This window comes from Terrapene carolina, unplaced genomic scaffold, assembly GCF_002925995.2.
Source record: "Terrapene carolina triunguis isolate 2854851 unplaced genomic scaffold, T_m_triunguis-2.0 Scaffold31, whole genome shotgun sequence".
Lineage (NCBI taxonomy): Eukaryota > Metazoa > Chordata > Testudines > Emydidae > Terrapene > Terrapene triunguis.
The window spans coordinates 4,041,817-4,060,394 of NW_020664382.1; the positions used below are offsets into that span (position 1 = coordinate 4,041,817).

The 18,578-nt window shown below is 38.7% G+C and overlaps 1 protein-coding gene across 4 annotated transcripts in view; it reads left to right on the forward strand.

The window, feature by feature from the left end:
- Positions 1 to 18,578, forward strand: part of LOC112117824 (ETS transcription factor ERG) — a 207,509-nt gene that overhangs the window by 124,594 nt on the left and 64,337 nt on the right. The window contains exon 1 of one of the 4 annotated variants that reach the window (XM_024215904.1): positions 2,529 to 2,640. The exons of the other annotated variants lie outside the window; for them this stretch is intronic. Within the exon in view, the coding sequence (XP_024071672.1) occupies positions 2,623 to 2,640 (18 nt within the window). The 5' untranslated portion in view covers positions 2,529 to 2,622. Of the gene's footprint in view, positions 1 to 2,528; positions 2,641 to 18,578 lie in introns of those variants that run through there. 4 annotated transcript variants of the gene reach the window in all.

The window sequence follows — 18,578 nt, forward strand, 5'->3', positions numbered from 1 at the left end:
ACATGCCATCTTCCCACAGCGTGGCCTCGAACAAATCCTGCACCATGAATTGGCTGCTATTTTTTTACTTCTCTAGTGCTGCATTGTGTTGTGAAAAATGTCCACTAAATGCCAAGGGGGGCAGTACTAAGCAAATGGTCATCAGTTACACCAGGGGTAGGCAACCTATGGCATGCGTGCCGAAGGCAGCACGCGAGCTGATTTTCAGTGGCACTCACACTGCCCGGGTCCTGGCCACCGGTCCGGGGGACTCTGCATTTGAATTGAATTTTAAATGAAGCTTCTTAAACATTTTAAAAACCTTATTTACTTTACATACAACAATAGTTTAGTTATATATTATAGACTTATAGAAAGAGACCTTCTAAAAACGTTAAAATATATTACTGGCACGCGAAACCTTAAGTTAGAGTGAATAAATGAAGAATCAGCACAGCACTTTTGAAAGGTTGTCGACCCCTGAGTTACACAGTGAAGCTTTACTTTCCCTTTGTTTCATAAATGGGAGGGTAGTGGGGCCGTGAGAGAGGATGGGCTCGTAGGCACTGGCTATTTGGTTTTCTACTGTCTGATATTTGTGTGCACCCACCAAGAAGCTTCCAATCTACTTTCCTGCTACCACTTTATTATTATTATTATTTATTTGTTAATTGGGCTAGCACCTAGAGGCCCCAAACAGAGCTCTGTGCCCCATTGTGTGAGGCACTATATGTTCAGATGGGAAAAAGACTGTGTACAGTTATTGTTATCCTGTGGGGCCCTGATCCTGCAATGCCGATTGCAAGATTGAGGCCACTCTTAGCTAACATCCTAACAGTGGGAATGTTTCTTGTTTCATCACATTTTTGGTACGAACTTAAAATAGCTGTTTGGGAAATCTATTCATCCTTTAAAGTATGCCTTATGGGGTAAATTCTGCTCCCACCACTGAGCCTGGGTAACCAGGCTCTGCACTGGAGAGGTCTGAGATGTCCGGGGAAGAGGAATCCTGTCCCCAGCCCATGGAGCAGCTGTGAGGCTGCAGTAGCTCACATGGCCTCTTTGCTCACCTTGCACAAGGGTAATGACTGTGGCTTAGTGTGGTCACAGAGCCACCAGCCTGCCCCTGTAACACATGCAGTCAACCCTACAGAGCTGTGTTCCATAGCGCATAGTTGGTAGAGACTGCCTGCCATATCTTTGAGAATCCTGTTCCTCCTTGCACACCAGTTCTGCTGCTTGCCCTGTATCTGCTACAATGCCTGCAACATTGGGGCAGAGCATATTTTCCCTTGTGTGAAAGGTGAAATCTGTTTCCTAGTTACACTACAGCCCCCAATGTCATTAACGAAGGGGAAGCTAGCAAAATGATAGTCCCCAAAACAATTTCAGCTTTTACTTAAAAAAAACACCACTTTTCCATACTTCAGTATTGTCATCCCAAGCATTCAGAAAGAATGAGTCAGGACTCCAAAACACCATGAGATTGGCTTAAAAAAATAATGAGTTTTAAAAGTAATCTGTGTTGGGTGCTTATTATTTTTCCTTCTGGTTTTTGAGCCTTTATGAGTCATGTTTATAGCTTGTCTCCTAAACCATGGAGGCTAGAAGCTTATTTTTTGTTGGGGTTTTTGTTGTTGTTTCATTTTTTATTTTATGAAAGCTGAGATTTTCACATCATCTCTTGCCTCCAGGAGCTGGGGCTTTAACAAAAACATCAAATGTTTTGAGACGTACAATAAAAACACAAGAGCTGGGAACACTGAATTTGAGTGTTTGTGTGCATGCTTTTTAACTTTGTCCATACTGTATAACCTTTTCATCCTTCCCAAGACCATTAAAAAAATAAAATAAAATAAAATTGCCAGCAGTTCAGCACTCAACCCTTTGGGGGCAGGGATTGTCTTTTTTCCCATGTTTGTACAGCACCTAGCACAAAGGGGTTCTGGGCCATCCTACGCATTATGATAATATAAAGAATAATAATTAATAACAAAGCAGCATCATGTACACACTCAGTTGAGGGGGGGATAAATTATGGGCTCCAGTTCATTTGCTTTATAGCTAAAAATAACAGTATAATAGATCAGACAAGATATAAACTGTCAATACCTCAGGTAACTAGGCCTGAGATTAATGCACATATTCAGACATGGGGTAAATAGATTAGACTTCTCTGATGTCAATGGAGTTGTACAACAAGTCTGACTTTGGCCCTGAATCGGTAAATCCCCAGGGGATAGCCTATATGAAACCCTGTCGAATTTGGCCCATTTCATCTGACATCTGCATCCTGCTTCAGAGTGGCATGTCACACTTACTGCACATCAGATCACACCTGCCTAAGCTGTCATAGGCAATTGACTTTTTTTTTGTTTAAAAAAAAATCTGGTAGCCGCATATCATCAAGAAAAACAACATTGTTTTTAGGACCTCTTATCTCTTCGCTCCCAAATATCCTGTTTCTTCGAGCTGCAGTAGCCAGGACCAATAGAAACCTCTTCCTGCCATTGGCTGACTTCATTTCCCAGAGTTAGCACAATCTCATCCGCTCTAAACAACTTCATCAAAACTTCTTTCTGGTCAGAGCGAAGCAATAATTATTATTAACAATTATTAGCGATCAATAATCTTAATCACATTATGGCAAGCACTATTAAGGTAAGAAAGGGGTACATTTTTATTGGACGTTTTTTCAATAATATGTTCTTTGGTTTCCTTTATCAACACAGATAAGTTAGAACTGGGCAACACCCCCACTGCCACAATAGAGGACAACAAGATTTCCTTTGTACTGCCTAGTAAATTTCCTTTTTCCTACTCCAACCATCCGCAAGGCTTAAAAACTTCTAACTCGGAAAAAAAATTGGGTTTTTTAAATTCACTGTTCAGTGCTGTGGATTGCATATGCAAAGCCCTTTTATGAGAGCTTCGAATTTTCTTGTAGGTATCATTTCTGACAACTTGGATGTGTATCTGGATTGCCGTAAGGGGATAGGTTGTTCACTGAAAGAAAGAAAAAAGGGTTCCTCAGAATGCTGAACCTTTGGATACTTTTAAATGCTTCCCCTATTGACAGGGGCACAAACATTTGCACATGGAAATGAAGAGACATCAGCTCTTGTTTTGAGTAATGCAGATGTTACAGATTTATTTTTGTGGCAACTCTATACTGATATTCAGGATTTTTCTTAAATGTTGTCTTAACCGTGGTGGCATTCTGCTTGGTGTGTGCTTTTTGTCTTTATTTTTTGGACAATAAAAATCTGTCATTGATTCATAACTAACTTTTATGAGTAAGCATTATTTTAACAGCTGTTTAAAAGACTGCTTAGCTGAGTTTTGCAGGTTTCTTTGCTCAGATAGCTGAATAAATCTATCTAATTTTTGCTGTACTATGTTGCAATAGATAGCAGTTACAGATATAGCAATAACTATGATTAATTGCAGAAGAAAGCTAACTGTAACTGAATGCCTGGTGATAATGAAACCAGTTTTATGTGAAGTACAAAACTACACGTACAATAAGGACTCTGCATCGGTGGGGGTTTTTTTCAGATACAGGACCGAGATATTTAATCACTTTGAGGTATTACGTATTTTCATACTTTTCCAATTATGATGGAGATATAGTAAATGATATAGGACAGCAGCAATGGCAGGCCACTAAATAATTGAAGCTGATGTTTGATTCCTGAATAACTTCTGCTTTGTTGTTTGAATTTGTCAGGTGTTTGATGCTGTTTTTGTTAAAAATTTTGTAATATGAAAATCTTGCCTGAGAATTATTTGAATTGTGTGCATGTGTGTGTATGTCTGTATATATTTATAAAGCAGTCTGTTCTTATCCTTTTGTAATGAGGGAAGCTTTCAAGAGTCTACCTACAGAGATCAAAATATGAATCTACTTTGCATTGTGGTCCAATACATGTCATATGCTGAGTGCTCCCTGCAACAGCTGGGCTCCTGTTGATTTCAGTGGCAATTTACGGGCACTCAGCACCTGGCAGGAGACATTCAGCACTTTACAGGATCAAGCTCTATATGAAAATTTTGAGGTTCCTAGAGTCAGCATGTTTGCTGCTAAGAGAAAGTGCTGTGTATTAATTTAGTAATGATGAGCTGACGTTTCTTTTAAGCAGGACGGTCCTCCTGATGTGAATGGGAAATTTTGCTTAAAAACTGAAGGCACAATATGCTTAGATGCAGTATAAGGTTTTTTGGTTTTTTGTATTTCTATATTTTTCTTTAGTATATTTATAGTGAGGTCAATGTTAACAACTATTATAACACTATTATGTTGTTGTTATATTACTGCCTTCCAGCACAGTGATAAGAACAACTACCGGTAGCTGCATTTTACACGGCAGTTCCTTAAATTGAAGCTTCAGTAGAGATAGTAAAGGTCTCCTAAGTGAAATAATAATTAGATTTTGCCACCTCATTTTGGGCCAAATCCTACAGTGGAGTTTTGCCTGATTAAGGCCTGAAGGACTTTGGCCCTACTTTGCTGGAAAGTCCTTAGTTTTGATGCCAGGATTTAATTTATGTCCATCCACAATGTAAATTAACTGGGGCGAAATTATAAAAGTTTTAGACTCTAAACTAAGGAAGTATATTTAACATGAAGATCATTTCCAGTCCCAAGAGGTTCAATTCCTGTTCTAGGTAGAGTAAATGAAGCAAGTATTTGACTGAGAGAGTGATCAGAAATAAACATTTCTGTCTATAGGCTTAAAATGTAAAAAGCAACTGTATAATTTCTCACTTTTTTTTGCCATTTCAGAATAGCAAGCCAGCTCCTCAGCTGCTGTAAATCAGTGTACCGCCATTGATGGACTACATTGATTTACACCAGTTGAGGATCTGGGCCAAAGATTGAAAGCCTTCTAAATAGTTCAAATTGGATCTATGCATTTGGCTTTTAGTCACTTCTATGGGAGCCTTACACATTCATCAAAGGTGAGAGTTTGGCTCAGAATATTTATGTTTTTATTTATAACTGAGTAGAAATTATTATTGATTTATACACACAGAGAGATGGACTTTCAGTATAATTCATTGATTCACTGTTCTTTAAAATGCCTAAGGGCCCAATCCTGCAAACACTTAACACTCTTAACTTTAAGCACAGGAATAGTCCAATCGACTTTATTGGGACTAGTTGGTATATTTAAAGTTAACTATGTATGTGAGTGTTTCCAGGATCAGGGGCCTATGTCACGAATGTGATATCTCTGTCATCCTGTAAATAAGCTAATATGTGGATGCGCTCATGAATTCTAACTATCTACTATCTCATAATAACTGTCCCTCGATTATATGGAAAGCAGAATGTCCTGGGATGAGCTGTCAAACTAATTGGCAAAACTCAATAGATTCATAAGCTTTTTTGCTAGCAATCCTGGACTTTTGAATAAATTATTCAATTTATACTTTAGGAATAACCGTACAGAATCAAACCAGTTGTCCATAGAGTTCAGTATGTTGTCTCCACCAGTGGTCAATATCAGCTGCTTTAGAGGAAAGTGCAAGAAACCCTATGGTGGAAAAATGTAGAATAATCTGCCTTCAGAGAAAGTTTCTTCCTAACTCCCATAATTTAGTAGTTGGTTTAAACCTGAAGCATGAGGGGTTATATATCTAATTTGTTTATTTATGTTACCCAACTAACTCATTATTCTCATTATTCATATAAATGGCTACATCTTTTTTGGAATCTGAAAGATAAAATGCTCCTTCGGGCAGAAGTCCTCCTGACAATTGGGATATCAAATACTAAGAAGCAATGTTTTCTTCCAGCGCAAATTGTAACCTGAAGATGTGTGCAGTGTATGCAGAACACTATGTACAGAAAATGAGGGCTAGAAAATAAATACAGTACCATTGATTGTAGGCTTCTATTTTTCTTTCTTAGAATGACATGAAAAAATAATCCAATCTCCCCTTGTGGTTGATATTAACATACTTATCTTGAATTTCTTTTTTTCTATCACCTTTCAGTGATGGAAGGAATGTCAAATGCAAAAATGTCTATTTTAAACTGGAATTTGAATTCCACATCCTACAGCAGGCCCCACTTATTTTGTTTTCCTTGCCTGCCAGTGCAATTACAGTTATTTTTAATAAGAAAAAGCTATTGAGTAATTAATAATCGACATTTTATAATGGCTTATCAATTACACATGTGGACAGTTCTCTTAACCTAATCTACCTCTAAATATATATGCACTCTCCTTGTTATGACTAGTTTCCTTTCTGTGGTTGACTTGGAAGCTATTGTTTATGAGATAAAGTGTCTACATATTTGATACAGGAATTTGGAATACTTGAGGTTGCCAGGGCTGGTGTTACAAATTCTGTAGGTCTCCACAGACCATTGGTATGCTGATTAAATCAATATATACTGTACAAGAACCTTTCATCAGAAATCTTAGTCTTCAACTCTAAGCTACTCTATATAGCACTGTTGCTCCCCTCCCCTCCTTTGAAAGGCAAAATACTTATTTCAAATATTTTTGAAACCAATCAAAACTGAAGGCTGACGTCTTGTGGAAAGCTTTGAGAAATAATCTTCTTAGAGATAGGTGTGATTACTTTTCCGCAAACATCATTTGTGCAGTATTGTGTATTTCTGTTAGTTGCATGAAAACAAAATATTAAAAGTTCATCGGTCCTTGTTGCTTGTTCCTCATTTGGATTCAGTCCAACAAAGCACTCAAGCATGTGCTTGACTATAAGCAAGTAAATAGCCCCATTGACTTCCATGAGACTACTCATCTGCATAAAGTTAAGCACACAGCTAAATGCTTTGCTGAATCAGGGCCTTAAAGCTTTTTGGCCTGATACTGTACTCCTTAATTCAGACAAAACTGTCATTGATTTAAATTGGAGTGTCGTTCAAATGAGGACTGCAGGATCAGGCCCCCATTTCTTTCCAGGACAAACAATTATAGTGCCACAAACATAAAGTTATGACATCAAGTAGAAGTAGATTAAATCTTGTAAAATAAACAAAACCAAAAAAAAAAAAAGGACCAAATTCAGCCCTGTTGTAACTCTACTTGATTTATGCCTGCCTGCGTCAAACCTGACTTTGATCCAAAGATACAGTTTCCATATAAATTACTCTAAGTAAAGAAGAAGAGATGAAAAATACCTAATGGATTTTTTGTTTGGTTTGCTTTTAACAGAAGCTAAGCTATCTCTAAACAGCCTGCTTTTGAAAAAGTTCCATGAGACTTCAACAGGCCTTTGAAGCGGTAATGTTGGTAGAATTAAACATTCTGAACACATTGGAGATCTCCTGCTGAGAAATGCAGAGGCATTTTAAAGAAATGTTAAGGGAAAACAAAAATGTTTATTTTTGAAGTGGCAATTCATAATCCAATAAGAATATTCATACCATTCATTTAACAATGATTACTCCATATAATTTAGCTTTCTAAAGCAGCATAGCAGGTTTCTTTAGGAAATCAGTTAAATGGAAAAAATTGGCTTATGTCACTTATAGTATCATTTTTCGCAAGATAAAATTAAATAGTGGGGCACACTGGGTCTCATCCAAAGCCTATTGAAGTTGGTGGGACTTTTTCCAATAGCCTTTGGATCAGCCCCATAATCAGCTAATTAAAAAGTAGCTTCTTTTGCTGGATGGTGATAGAATAGGGTTAGTGATACCTGCAGTTATTTCGACTGTTAGCATTGAAAAGGTGCATGCTAATGGACTGAGCAAATTGCCACATACTCTGCTTATTTTACTGTTATTTATTTCTAAATTATTTGTTGATCTCTGAGTGTGCTCATCACTGTGCAGAACAGAGAAGTGGCCATGAGACTTGCCCTAAGGAGTTTACATGTACAGTTGCTGAATCTTATACCTAAGTGAGGGATATGTGTGTATGGGGTCACCTAGTCGGCAGCATTGTGAATAAGCTGTTTTCAGACTGGATAAATGTCTCACCCCCACTTTATTTTTTAGCAATTAAGGGAGTTGTACAATCCCATAGTAATACCCATCAGGGTGTTTGGGGAAATAGAGTCTGCAGGATATTTGGTGAGATTTGTCTTGGAAATCAATAGTAAGAGGAAGTTTCCAACACACAAGGGGCAGACTCTTCATGCTGTTTTCCATGTTTTCTCTCTCCCCCAGCATGCATGGCTCCCTTGAGAACAGTGCTGACAGTTTTTGTTATGTGGATACCAATCCTATTAGGAACAGAAATGAGAACAATAACTTATTTCAACTAGATCATGATATAGATATTGGTAATGATTTTCAATCTGCTCGCCTGTACTTAGTTTGAACTAGTGACCTAGAGGTGAAAGACACTATGGAAATGATCATCCTACAAGTCTCACTTCTCTCACTAGTAAAATAATGGAACAAATATTAACATAAAAACAACATCATTAAACATCTAAACATTACAAGAACCCTGGGCACTAAGCAGTGTGTAAAGAATGCATTGTGCCAGACAATTAAATTGTTTTTTAAACAGAGTTTGAAAATCCGTGGCTGGAGAGAATGCAGTAGATATAATGGGTCAAGTTCATCCAGGGCATAACTCCACTGATTGGAACGGCGACCTTTGACTGGTGTAAATTGGTGTAGCTCCATTGGTTTTGATGGAACTATGCCAATTTACACCAGCTAAAAAAATGGTTTATTAAGAGCAGAATGTACATAGCTTGATTAAGAGAGAGATGATAAATTACAAGTATTTGGAGTGTGTAAATTCCAAGGAAGGGGAATGATTATTTAAGATGGTATCACCTAAAAATGTGGCTATAAAGGACTTTACAGCTGTCAGAGAGAGAATGAGAGAGTCAGCCCCAGAGCTGTGATGAGAACCCAAGAGTCCTCTGGTTCCAGTTCTCTTCCCTAATCATTAGCGCACTCCCACTCGAAAAAGGAAATTTCTCACTTTAATCACCATTTGCAATTTTGTTGAGAGGGAACAGATGATGGCATTTGAGCGCTATTTTGAAGTTTATGATTAAATATAGTGATATCACATAAGATTTTTTTAAAGCCTTGTTCTTTAGAGCTGAAAAACATCTTTTTTTAGACTATATGTTTATTACCTTGATAAACATTAAAATGCTGCCACAGCAATTACCTTGATGATAAAAGGTCTGTAGACAGATACTTCCTGTGTTCATTTCCTACCCTGATAACTTGCCAAATCAGGGAGTACCAATACAGGAAATGCTTTCAATAGGAACTTCCTATCTGCTAATATCTAATTCATTAAAAGGAACTAACCACTAAGTGTTCAATATAATGGGAATTCTCTAGCTATCACTGTTTCAATTTAAACCACAGTGCACCAGATTTGTTTACATAAAGACCAGGGATCGGCAGTTACTGCATTCAACTACAAATTCTGTCTTATCACATTGGTGGCCCTGTATATTACATTATGTTTGTAAAGTACTTTGGGATTCTTTGAGATTCTCTCTTCCCCCCCCCCCTGTCTCCTCTCTACCCCATGTGCTGTGGTAGTAGTAACACAAATACTGGGTTTTATTCTGTTTCATAACCTCATGGGTTAGAGATCTTGAATTTTTAAAAACATGTGGACAAAGTTATGAAAGTATACTGTAGGGAACAATCTTTCATTGGCGGCAAGATGAGCTAGAAGAGTCTTTTCCTTCCTTGATGTCTACGAATCTGTGTACTCATTTCTTACATGAACATCTATTCTCATGGGTTCGGTATTAACCAAAGGCTCTTCCCTGCCCATGTGGAAATGGGAAGGGAGCAGCCAAATGGAATGCCCTCTGTAGAGCAGGGGATCTGTGCATTGGGCTGGGTGGTTTGGTGGCAGGCCAGGTAGACTGAATGAGGAACCGAGGAGACTTGGCAGGGATACTCTCTACCTTCCCTATTTATGTGTTCTGCCACCCAGTTAACACCTCTCACCAGAGCTAACACAGGCGTGTCCAATATGTAGTTTAGGGCATGTTCCAGATAGATTACTCATAGATGGCGCTTGTAATCTACTATGCAAGGTACACTCATTTGAACTAACTGAAATGGAAATTTTGCCTTATTGGGCAGACAAATTAGGCAATGACTGACGTGCAAGTCTGGACTTTAGGTATGGAAAAGAGAAACATGGATCAAGGGAAAGAGAAACAAAGGCATAAAAACTCAAATGGCAATAGTAATATTTAGGTAAGTAGTTTCAGATGCATGAATAGAAAGGACAAATCTTTTAGAAACCCGGAATGCTATCCAAGCCATATTGAAGTCAATGGGAATTTGGCCATGGATTTCAACAGGCCAAGGATTTCACACCAGTTGTTCAGGGCCTTGGGATTTAGAACCTGCTTCCTGTCTTTGGACCAGATTCTGATAATTGTTCAGCCAGTAACTTCTTGACTTCCAAGAAATCACTCCAGTTTACTGCCAGTATAACTGAGATCAGTATTTTAGCCTTTGCCCACAGGGTTGAGCACTGCTATGCCACTGAGCTTGTTCTATATCATACACATGGTGGCTTTGTCTTTGAAAAATAGACTCAAGTTCTGTTACCCCTAAACTGCTACCATGATGATGGATATCATTTTCAGAAGGACAGTTATTTAAACTGATATTACTTTTTAAAAGACCGTGGCATTTTAACTGCAGCTCTTAGAGTTAGACTTATAGACACTTTCAAACATAACCTGTGCTCCAACCAATCTGTTGGTATTATCTGGCAGAAGAAGGCAGTTGTGTACTGAGCAGTCTTCACAGTTACATTAACCTCAAACCTGCTAACTTCTGGAGCATACCTAAACTCCACCAGTCCGCAGGGCAAAAAACTAGGTTGTTCCTAAACGTGGGCCTTGAGGAGCACAACGGTGGTATAATGACACAATCCGTCCTGCCAGGATTGTTAAACTAAAAGGGATTTAACATAAGCAGACTGAACTAACTCTTGTCAACTTGCAAAGATTGTTGTTGTTGTTGTTGTTGTTAATCTTTGACATACTCACACCAACTTCCCTTGGTACAATAGCCACTGGAAGTGGTCAGAATGATTTCTTTTTGCTAACCAGATCAGCCACCTAAGGCAAAGGCCAAAGATACAGCATATCCAAAAGCCCACTGCCATGTCATAAATTTTTTTGAGATTTAGCATCAGTGCACTGTTGTACATATAGTTTTAATGGAATGAAAAATCTGATTATTTAGTCTACACAAAGAAAGAAAGAAAAGGGGATCCTGTGCCTTTAATGCTGTTTATAACGGTTGGACAGAGCTTGTCAGGTGAAGGTTAATTGCTCTCCAGTTAAAGCAGTTCTCTGCACAGATGGGTTATCAGGGCTGAACACTCGTTACAAGATTAATCTCATTTCCGACAAGACTTCCTTTTCCTTCAACTGATTTTTGCTCAGCCATTGGACCTGTCATCAGCCGTTAAAAGAAGGGTGGATTACCTCTGGGATATTAATGCTTGTGTGCAGCAAAACAATACAAAATGTGTGTCATATCGGCAGGGAACATCTTTAGGAGACAGCACATTTTAGTGCCTTACGAAGGTCGAGATTCATAAACAACTGAAACAATCAGGAGTATTTGAATTGATGCTCTTAATGAACACAAACGCAAGCTGATTCATCCAGAGCCCCTTTTTGAATGTCAGGCCTTTTCTAAATGTAAGATTTTTTTAAGTTCCCAAAGTGTATCTCTTTGTTGACATTTCAAATGAACAATTTGATATTTCTGAGATGTGTATTGTTTGTGGTGTGCTACTGTACTCTATAAAGATTACTTCAAAATAAGCTTAATCAGACCCTTTTCTTTAAGAAAATAAATGAGAAGTGGTTCAATCAATATTTGTTTAAGCAAGAGGCAGTGTGGCACGGTGGTGAGAGTACGGAACTCAAAATCAGAAATTCTGGGAATCTATTTCTGACTCTGCCAACTGAACTCATTGAATCAGATTTTCCACTCCCTTATGCTGGGGTAAATTAGAATTAAATCCATTGAAGTGAAAGGGGCTACAGTGGTGTAAAATGGATGTGAGAGGAGAATCAGGCTCATAATGTGGCCTTGGACACGTAACCAAATCTCCATTTTACCCAGCATTGTAATGGTGTGGGAAACTCAGCAAGGTTCTGAGCAGCTAGACAGAGTGAGTGAGTTCACAGGAGGCACAGGTCTAAACACAGAACTCTCTCTGGAGTTTGGGTTTATTTCAGGAGTTCTGATATAACCAAAATAACACAACTTGGCAAAGTCTCTGGTTACCAAGTTTCTTCCTTGCAGATTTACAATCAGTAAATTCCAAAACAAAAAACAAATATTCAAACCAACAAACAGGGTAGTTCTTATGTTTCCTCAGAGCTTCCTGTCCTGGCTTCTGATCAGCAAAATCCCTGTCCATTTAAGGTGCTGAGTCTTTCCATTGACTACAATGGGCTTTGAATCAGGCTCATAGTCCTCTGGGTCATTCAAGGCTGTAGATACAGCTAAAAAGAGAGCTCCGAGGAGGGTCTAAGGAGGGAAACTTGTGAGTGCGTGGGCATTATAGTTCTGATCCAGCAAAACACTTAAGCACATGCTTAATTTAAAGCATGTTAGTGGTCCTCTTGATGCCTAAAGTTAACCACATGCTTTCATGATTTGCTGTTTTAAAGCCTATGGAATTTAAACAAGATGTTTTGATCCCTAAATATTTTTATTGAACTAACAAGACAAAACACTACTTGTACACTTTTAAGTACAGTGGTGTCTGTAATGTGTATGAAAAAGATAGTGGAATGTTAGCTAGTACAGGTGGTTGCAGATCATATGTACATGGTGAGATATGAAAATAGTGTTGTCTCCGAACTGGAGTGGGAATATGGGAGTGGGAGGGTTTGGTCATTGATCTGTGGGCAGGTCTACACTATCACTTAAATCAATCTAATTTATGTCACTCAGGGTGGTAAAAAAGACACCCCCTTGAGCGACACAAGTTACAGCGACCTAAGCGCTGTCCACATCCGCGCTATGTCGGCGGGAGATGCTCTCCTGCCAACATAGCTTCTGCCGCTTGCAGAGGTGGAGTAATTATGCCAACGGGAGAGCACTCTTCTGTCAGAATAGAGCGTCTTCACCAGATGCGCTACAGCAGCGCAGCTGTGCTGATGTAGCACTTCTAGTGTAGACCTGCCCTGTGTCTGGTAGGTAAGGAGCAAGATGATGTACTCTAAATGGCTCATTCCTAGAAGGTAAGGCTCCTGTGCGGTGAGATTGTAGTTCACACGGTATTATTAGAGCTTGTCAGAAATGTTCTTTTCCCTTAAAAAAGTTAAACAAAATCAGAATTTTCTCCACAAAAATTTCCATTTTGTTGAAAAGCCATTTTTCATCCAAAGAAGGTTTGATTATTGGTTTTAACCAGCTGCAATGATTAGGCAAAGCATGGGCTATTAAAGTGGGAGCATGTGGCTCATACAGAAATTGATAAAAGGGTACAAAGTGTGGTTGTATAGGTTTCTCTGGTATCAATATGGATTTAAGTTTATTTGTGGAATCTTAACCCTGTATTTCCAGAGTTTCAAGCATTTGGGATTTTTTTTTCACAAATTTAATCTTAATTTAGAATCTCTAGGCTTTCAAGCATTTATTTTTTATAACTACAAGGCTGAAATTAAATATGGACCTGAGTTTAACTCTGCAGAAGCTTAGATCCAGGTCCAAATTTTACAGGTTGGGGCCATCTCTGGTTCTATTAAGGTAAGAAAAGTGGCTGATAAATCTCTCCATCTCTAACTGTATTGTAAGAGTTGTTTGCCTGAGAATTCAAGGTTACTAGGATATATTTAAAAACAGTGGCCAATATTTTCAAAAATAGGAGCCTGAAGTTAGGTTCTTCAGGCCATATTTAGGCACCTTAATAAGTGGCCTGATTTTGATCAGGATTGAAGCAGGGACAAGCAGTAGGCTATAAATTCTGAACCTGTGGAGCTGCCAAGTATGCTGGAGATTGGGCAGGTATAGACCCTTCCCTTCTGAATATGTGTCTCTAGATGTTCAATACCTTTACAAATATAGTACCCTCGATAAAATTATATTCAAGTCACAGACATTTAATTTTTCAGTCCCCAGGCTTCATATTGGTGCCTAGATCCTTTCTAAGCTACCTGGATTATACATCATGGTAACCTACAGATTCACTTTACTTTTTTGAGAACACTCATCACGTACTATGAGTAAACTTTTTGGAGTATATACCATACTCAGTTGCATTCAAAGTACCTTTGCTTTCTGGGGCTGTTTTTGAAGTAAAAGCTGTGATTCTCATGTATTCAGCTGACTCTAGAAACTTAGGCTTTAAGAAAAACACCAAATATTGTGAGACATAAAATCATGAGAGTTGGCAACACTGCAGTGTCTATAGCAGGAGTCAAAAAATAGCCATATGTGGAAACTTACCAAGCTGGACATCAGGGATCCTAGGAATTAGCCTCTTAAGACGTTTATTATAGAATAGAATAGGGTATAGAAAATAGGATTTGGATCATATTGAAAATGAAATGTCCAAGTTTGCAGATGACACTAGAACTCGAGACTGGGCAGAAAGAGGAACAATATAACTTTGATTCCTCAGGTGACTGGAGCGATCACTGATAAATGCAATACAGTGGTGTTAAATACAGAGCAGTTATTCAGGGAGCAAAGAACCTAGCAAGGGAATTTTTGGGAGAAGGAATGAATCATCCCCATGTTGAAGGGGGAAAGGATTTGGAAGTTTTTGCAGAAAAATTACCTGAAATTATCATCCTAGCACAGAGCAGACATCTAAAAAGGCAAAGAAGACACTAGAGCCTGAATTCTCATTTACACTAAAGTGAGCGTAAATTATAGTCTCACCCACTCTAAGGCGTGTTTATGCTGCCAGACTGGTGTAATGGGACCATAGTGTGTATGAGAATCTAGCCCTATATATTAACAGACACAGAGAAAATAGAGGGCCAAATTTTCAAAAGGTGTATATCCATAAGCAAATAAGAGCCACACAAACTTATGCCTGTGATTCACGATTATCAATGTAAATCAGGCAAATCCATGAGCAAACCAATGGTCGGGCACTTAACTAGCAATTTGTGATTGTATTTGTGTGTGCAGCTGGGTAGACCTTGAGTCTCCATTTTAAAAAGATTTGGCTCATAAAGTGAGTATTATTTGATTAATCATAGTGCTGCACTGAGGGTGGGATAGGGCCACCACAGCCCTAGGGGAGCTCACTAGCATGCAGGAGTATGTATGCTGCCACTCCCCCTTGATCCATTGGCCTGTATGTGAAGGTTGGAGCTATGGCCCTGCCTCCTTCCAGTGCCACCCTGCCTGCTTTGGGGTGTCTTGAGCCCCAGCAGATGAATAGAGGGAGTAGTGTTTGTATCCCTGGGAGTATGGGGCCTGCAGTAGTGCCCAGATGCTGCCCAGGAGGGCAATGAGGATTTTTTGCACCCACCCTTACCCAGCTGTGGAACTACCATGCACAATCTGGTCTAATATCTCAAAATATTCACATTTTCAGAGTTGTCTTAACAATATAGTACTTAAACCTGGTGTATCCTAAATGTATCTGTATGAGGATCAGTTACATATTGTTATTCTCTGGATGTGGTTTCTGACAGATTTTTTAAACTTCAACAAAATATACAGAATGAGTCCTGATTTCATGGATTTTAATGCATGCTCTGTTCTCTGCACACACCATTTCAGTTCCAATTTTTGTACTAGGCTGATCATTTAATAAAAGTGCCAGTAGAACAGAGATTTCTCAATAGTACTGGTTTAGTAGAGATGGTACTATGGTCTATCTGAAGAGCAGAAGAAATCTGAGCTGAAAAATTTATTTCACAAATTACTTGTATTTTTCTCATGCTTTATCTTCCCTAGTAGTGCAGTATGGAGATTAAAACCATATCAAGTCTATTCTAGTCTGTTATTCAACACTACTCTAAAAATACCAAATGCCAATTCCATCATTGTTTTGGAGCCCAAGGGAACTTTAATGCAGAAGCCTGTGAACTTATATACCTCACCAAGGAACTTTAGGGAGCAGCAGAGGAAGGTGGTTATGGTTTGCAAGCTTTCTGTTTGCATACTGAGGTTTTGCAATACTAACAAATAGACTCTCATATAACTTTTTTTTCCTCTCCCTGGCTTGCTCTGAATATCTCCAATGCACCAAAAGCCACTTAGATATTACCTTAACTGTCTCTGATTTCTACAGTCCCCTCTGATCTCCTTTCTTCCCTCTCAAGGTCTTTCTAACATCCTGTTTCCTACTGGGACTTCCCAGTCTCACAGATTTCAGCCTGCATTCTAATCACCTTCTGGGGCTTCTCCAGATCACTCTGATCTCTTCTAGGACTTGATTTTGCCACCTCTGCCTCCTGCCTCACCCAAATTACTCAAATTCTCTCTCAATTCACCTCCTTCCTTAGCTGCTCTCTGGCTCTGCAATCTCCATTTCCCTTTAGCTTCTCTGGGCTTCTTAATACGTGCCTCTGCAGGACTATACTGGTCTTATTTATACAATCAATCCCTCTAACCATCCCCCACTGCCACACAAACACAATAATACAGTTTACCTAGCTTTACCCTACATCTAGGATTAGGATCTAGATGACATTTTTTAGAGGAATTTGCTTACTAAGCTAGGTCTATTTCCCTTCCCTCTTCCCCCTCCCCCCGCCCACCCGAGCAATGGTAATGCCAAAAGAAAAGTAGATCAAACGTCTTTCAATATTTTAACTCATTAACCTGCTACTTATTAGTTGTCTATTAGCCTTTCTATATTTTTGTTTAGAGGTGAATTCATATAACTGCTGGTAATTAATTTGGGCAGGAACATGGAACATTTTGTATTTTAATTAATAGGCTGAGTAATGCAATAGAGGCAGATAGATTTTTTTTTTTTAATTCATGAGTCAAAATAGGTTCTCTAAATATAGGTTTAGTAGTTAGAGCAGAGGACTAGATGTCAGGATTCCTAGAATATATTCACAGATTTACCACAGTTTCACTGTTTGACCATGGGCAAGTCACCAAGGTTTGAATTTTCAAGTGTTCACTAATTTTGAGTGCTCAACCTGAGACATCTACTGCCTGATTTTCAGCAGTGCTGAACATACACAGCTTCCACTGAAGTCAGTGTAAGCATTAACTTCTCTAATTTAGTTTAATTTATTGTTTAAGTGTTTTGAGAAGCAGAAGCACACACATACAGAGGATTATTAATAATTATTTATGAGAATAGTCCCATTAATGTCAATACAAATACTCACAAGAGTAAGTGTTAAAGGCAAAATGGAAGATGTTTTAACTGCCAAGTTTCAAGATCAGCAATATGGTTTTCTTTGCAAGAGTTGATTTCAGCGCTAACACCTAATCAGAGCATTTGGTGTTAGTGATGTCTTGAATTGTAGCTGGCGAAATGCAGAACCCAGGACTTGATTTTCAAATTTATTACTTTTATAGTGTATGTATTTGTGTTTGTAAGTTTTCTGCTAGCATGTAGTACATGAAACATACAAAATGGTTTGTAAAAGAAAGCACAAGCACAGCAAGGCATGGCAGAAATTAAGTAAGTGGCGTACATAGACATCCTTAAAAAGCAACAGAGGGTCCTGTGGCACCTTTAAGACTAACAGAAGTATTGGGAGCATAAGCTTTCATGGGTAAGAACCTCACTTCTTACAGATTCAGACTAACACGGCTACCCCTCTGATAATAGACATCCTTGAGACCAAAATATTAAACATTGTAATTAGAGGGAGCTACAGCACCATGTAGCTAAGGCAAATTTTTTATTCCAGTGACAACTAACCAACAACAAAAGTTGCACTCCAAGTTCAGTGTCTTGCCTTCAATAGTGACCTTTGCCTGATGCATTCCTCTGAAGCATCAGGCAAAGCATATACATGACAGGTCTATAATGTACATGGGCAGTGGTGCAGTTATCTATGTGAGGAAGCAAAACGATCCTTGTGAACCCAGAGTGATCAGTTGTCTCGTTGAAGCATCAGATCTGATTGCCTCTGTCTTACAAAATAGCTTGTTTTGAAGGCAGTACTCTTTTTTACAGTCCCAGAGGAGATGTGTTTAGGTCAAAGGCTTCAGATGGTCCAAAAGACACCCAGATGGTCCAATTCTGTCTCACTGATGTCAGTGTGAGTTTTGCCATTGACTTTAATAGGAGCAGGATTGGCCTGTAATCCTTTATATTTAAACATGTATATCTGAACCCCTTTTGCCTTGGTTACAAATATTGATTGAAATCACCAGTAATTACTTATCACCAAATGTGCTACAGTATATTGCCCTAATGAATTGAGGCCTATGCCTGATGCTTAGTTCAAACTTGGGTACCTAATGCTAGGCACCTAAATTCATATTTAGGAGTATATACATGATGGCTTGATTGCAAACTTGTTAAGCACCCACAGATACCCCAGACCTGTTCTAAATGAATTGTTTACTGTATGGTGAAAACGCCTGTTAAAACTTCACACTGTCAGATTTCAACCTTCAGACTGTCATGGGAAAGAAATGTGGTTCAAACAAACAAACAAACAAAAAACACTCTAGCTTCCACTGACTA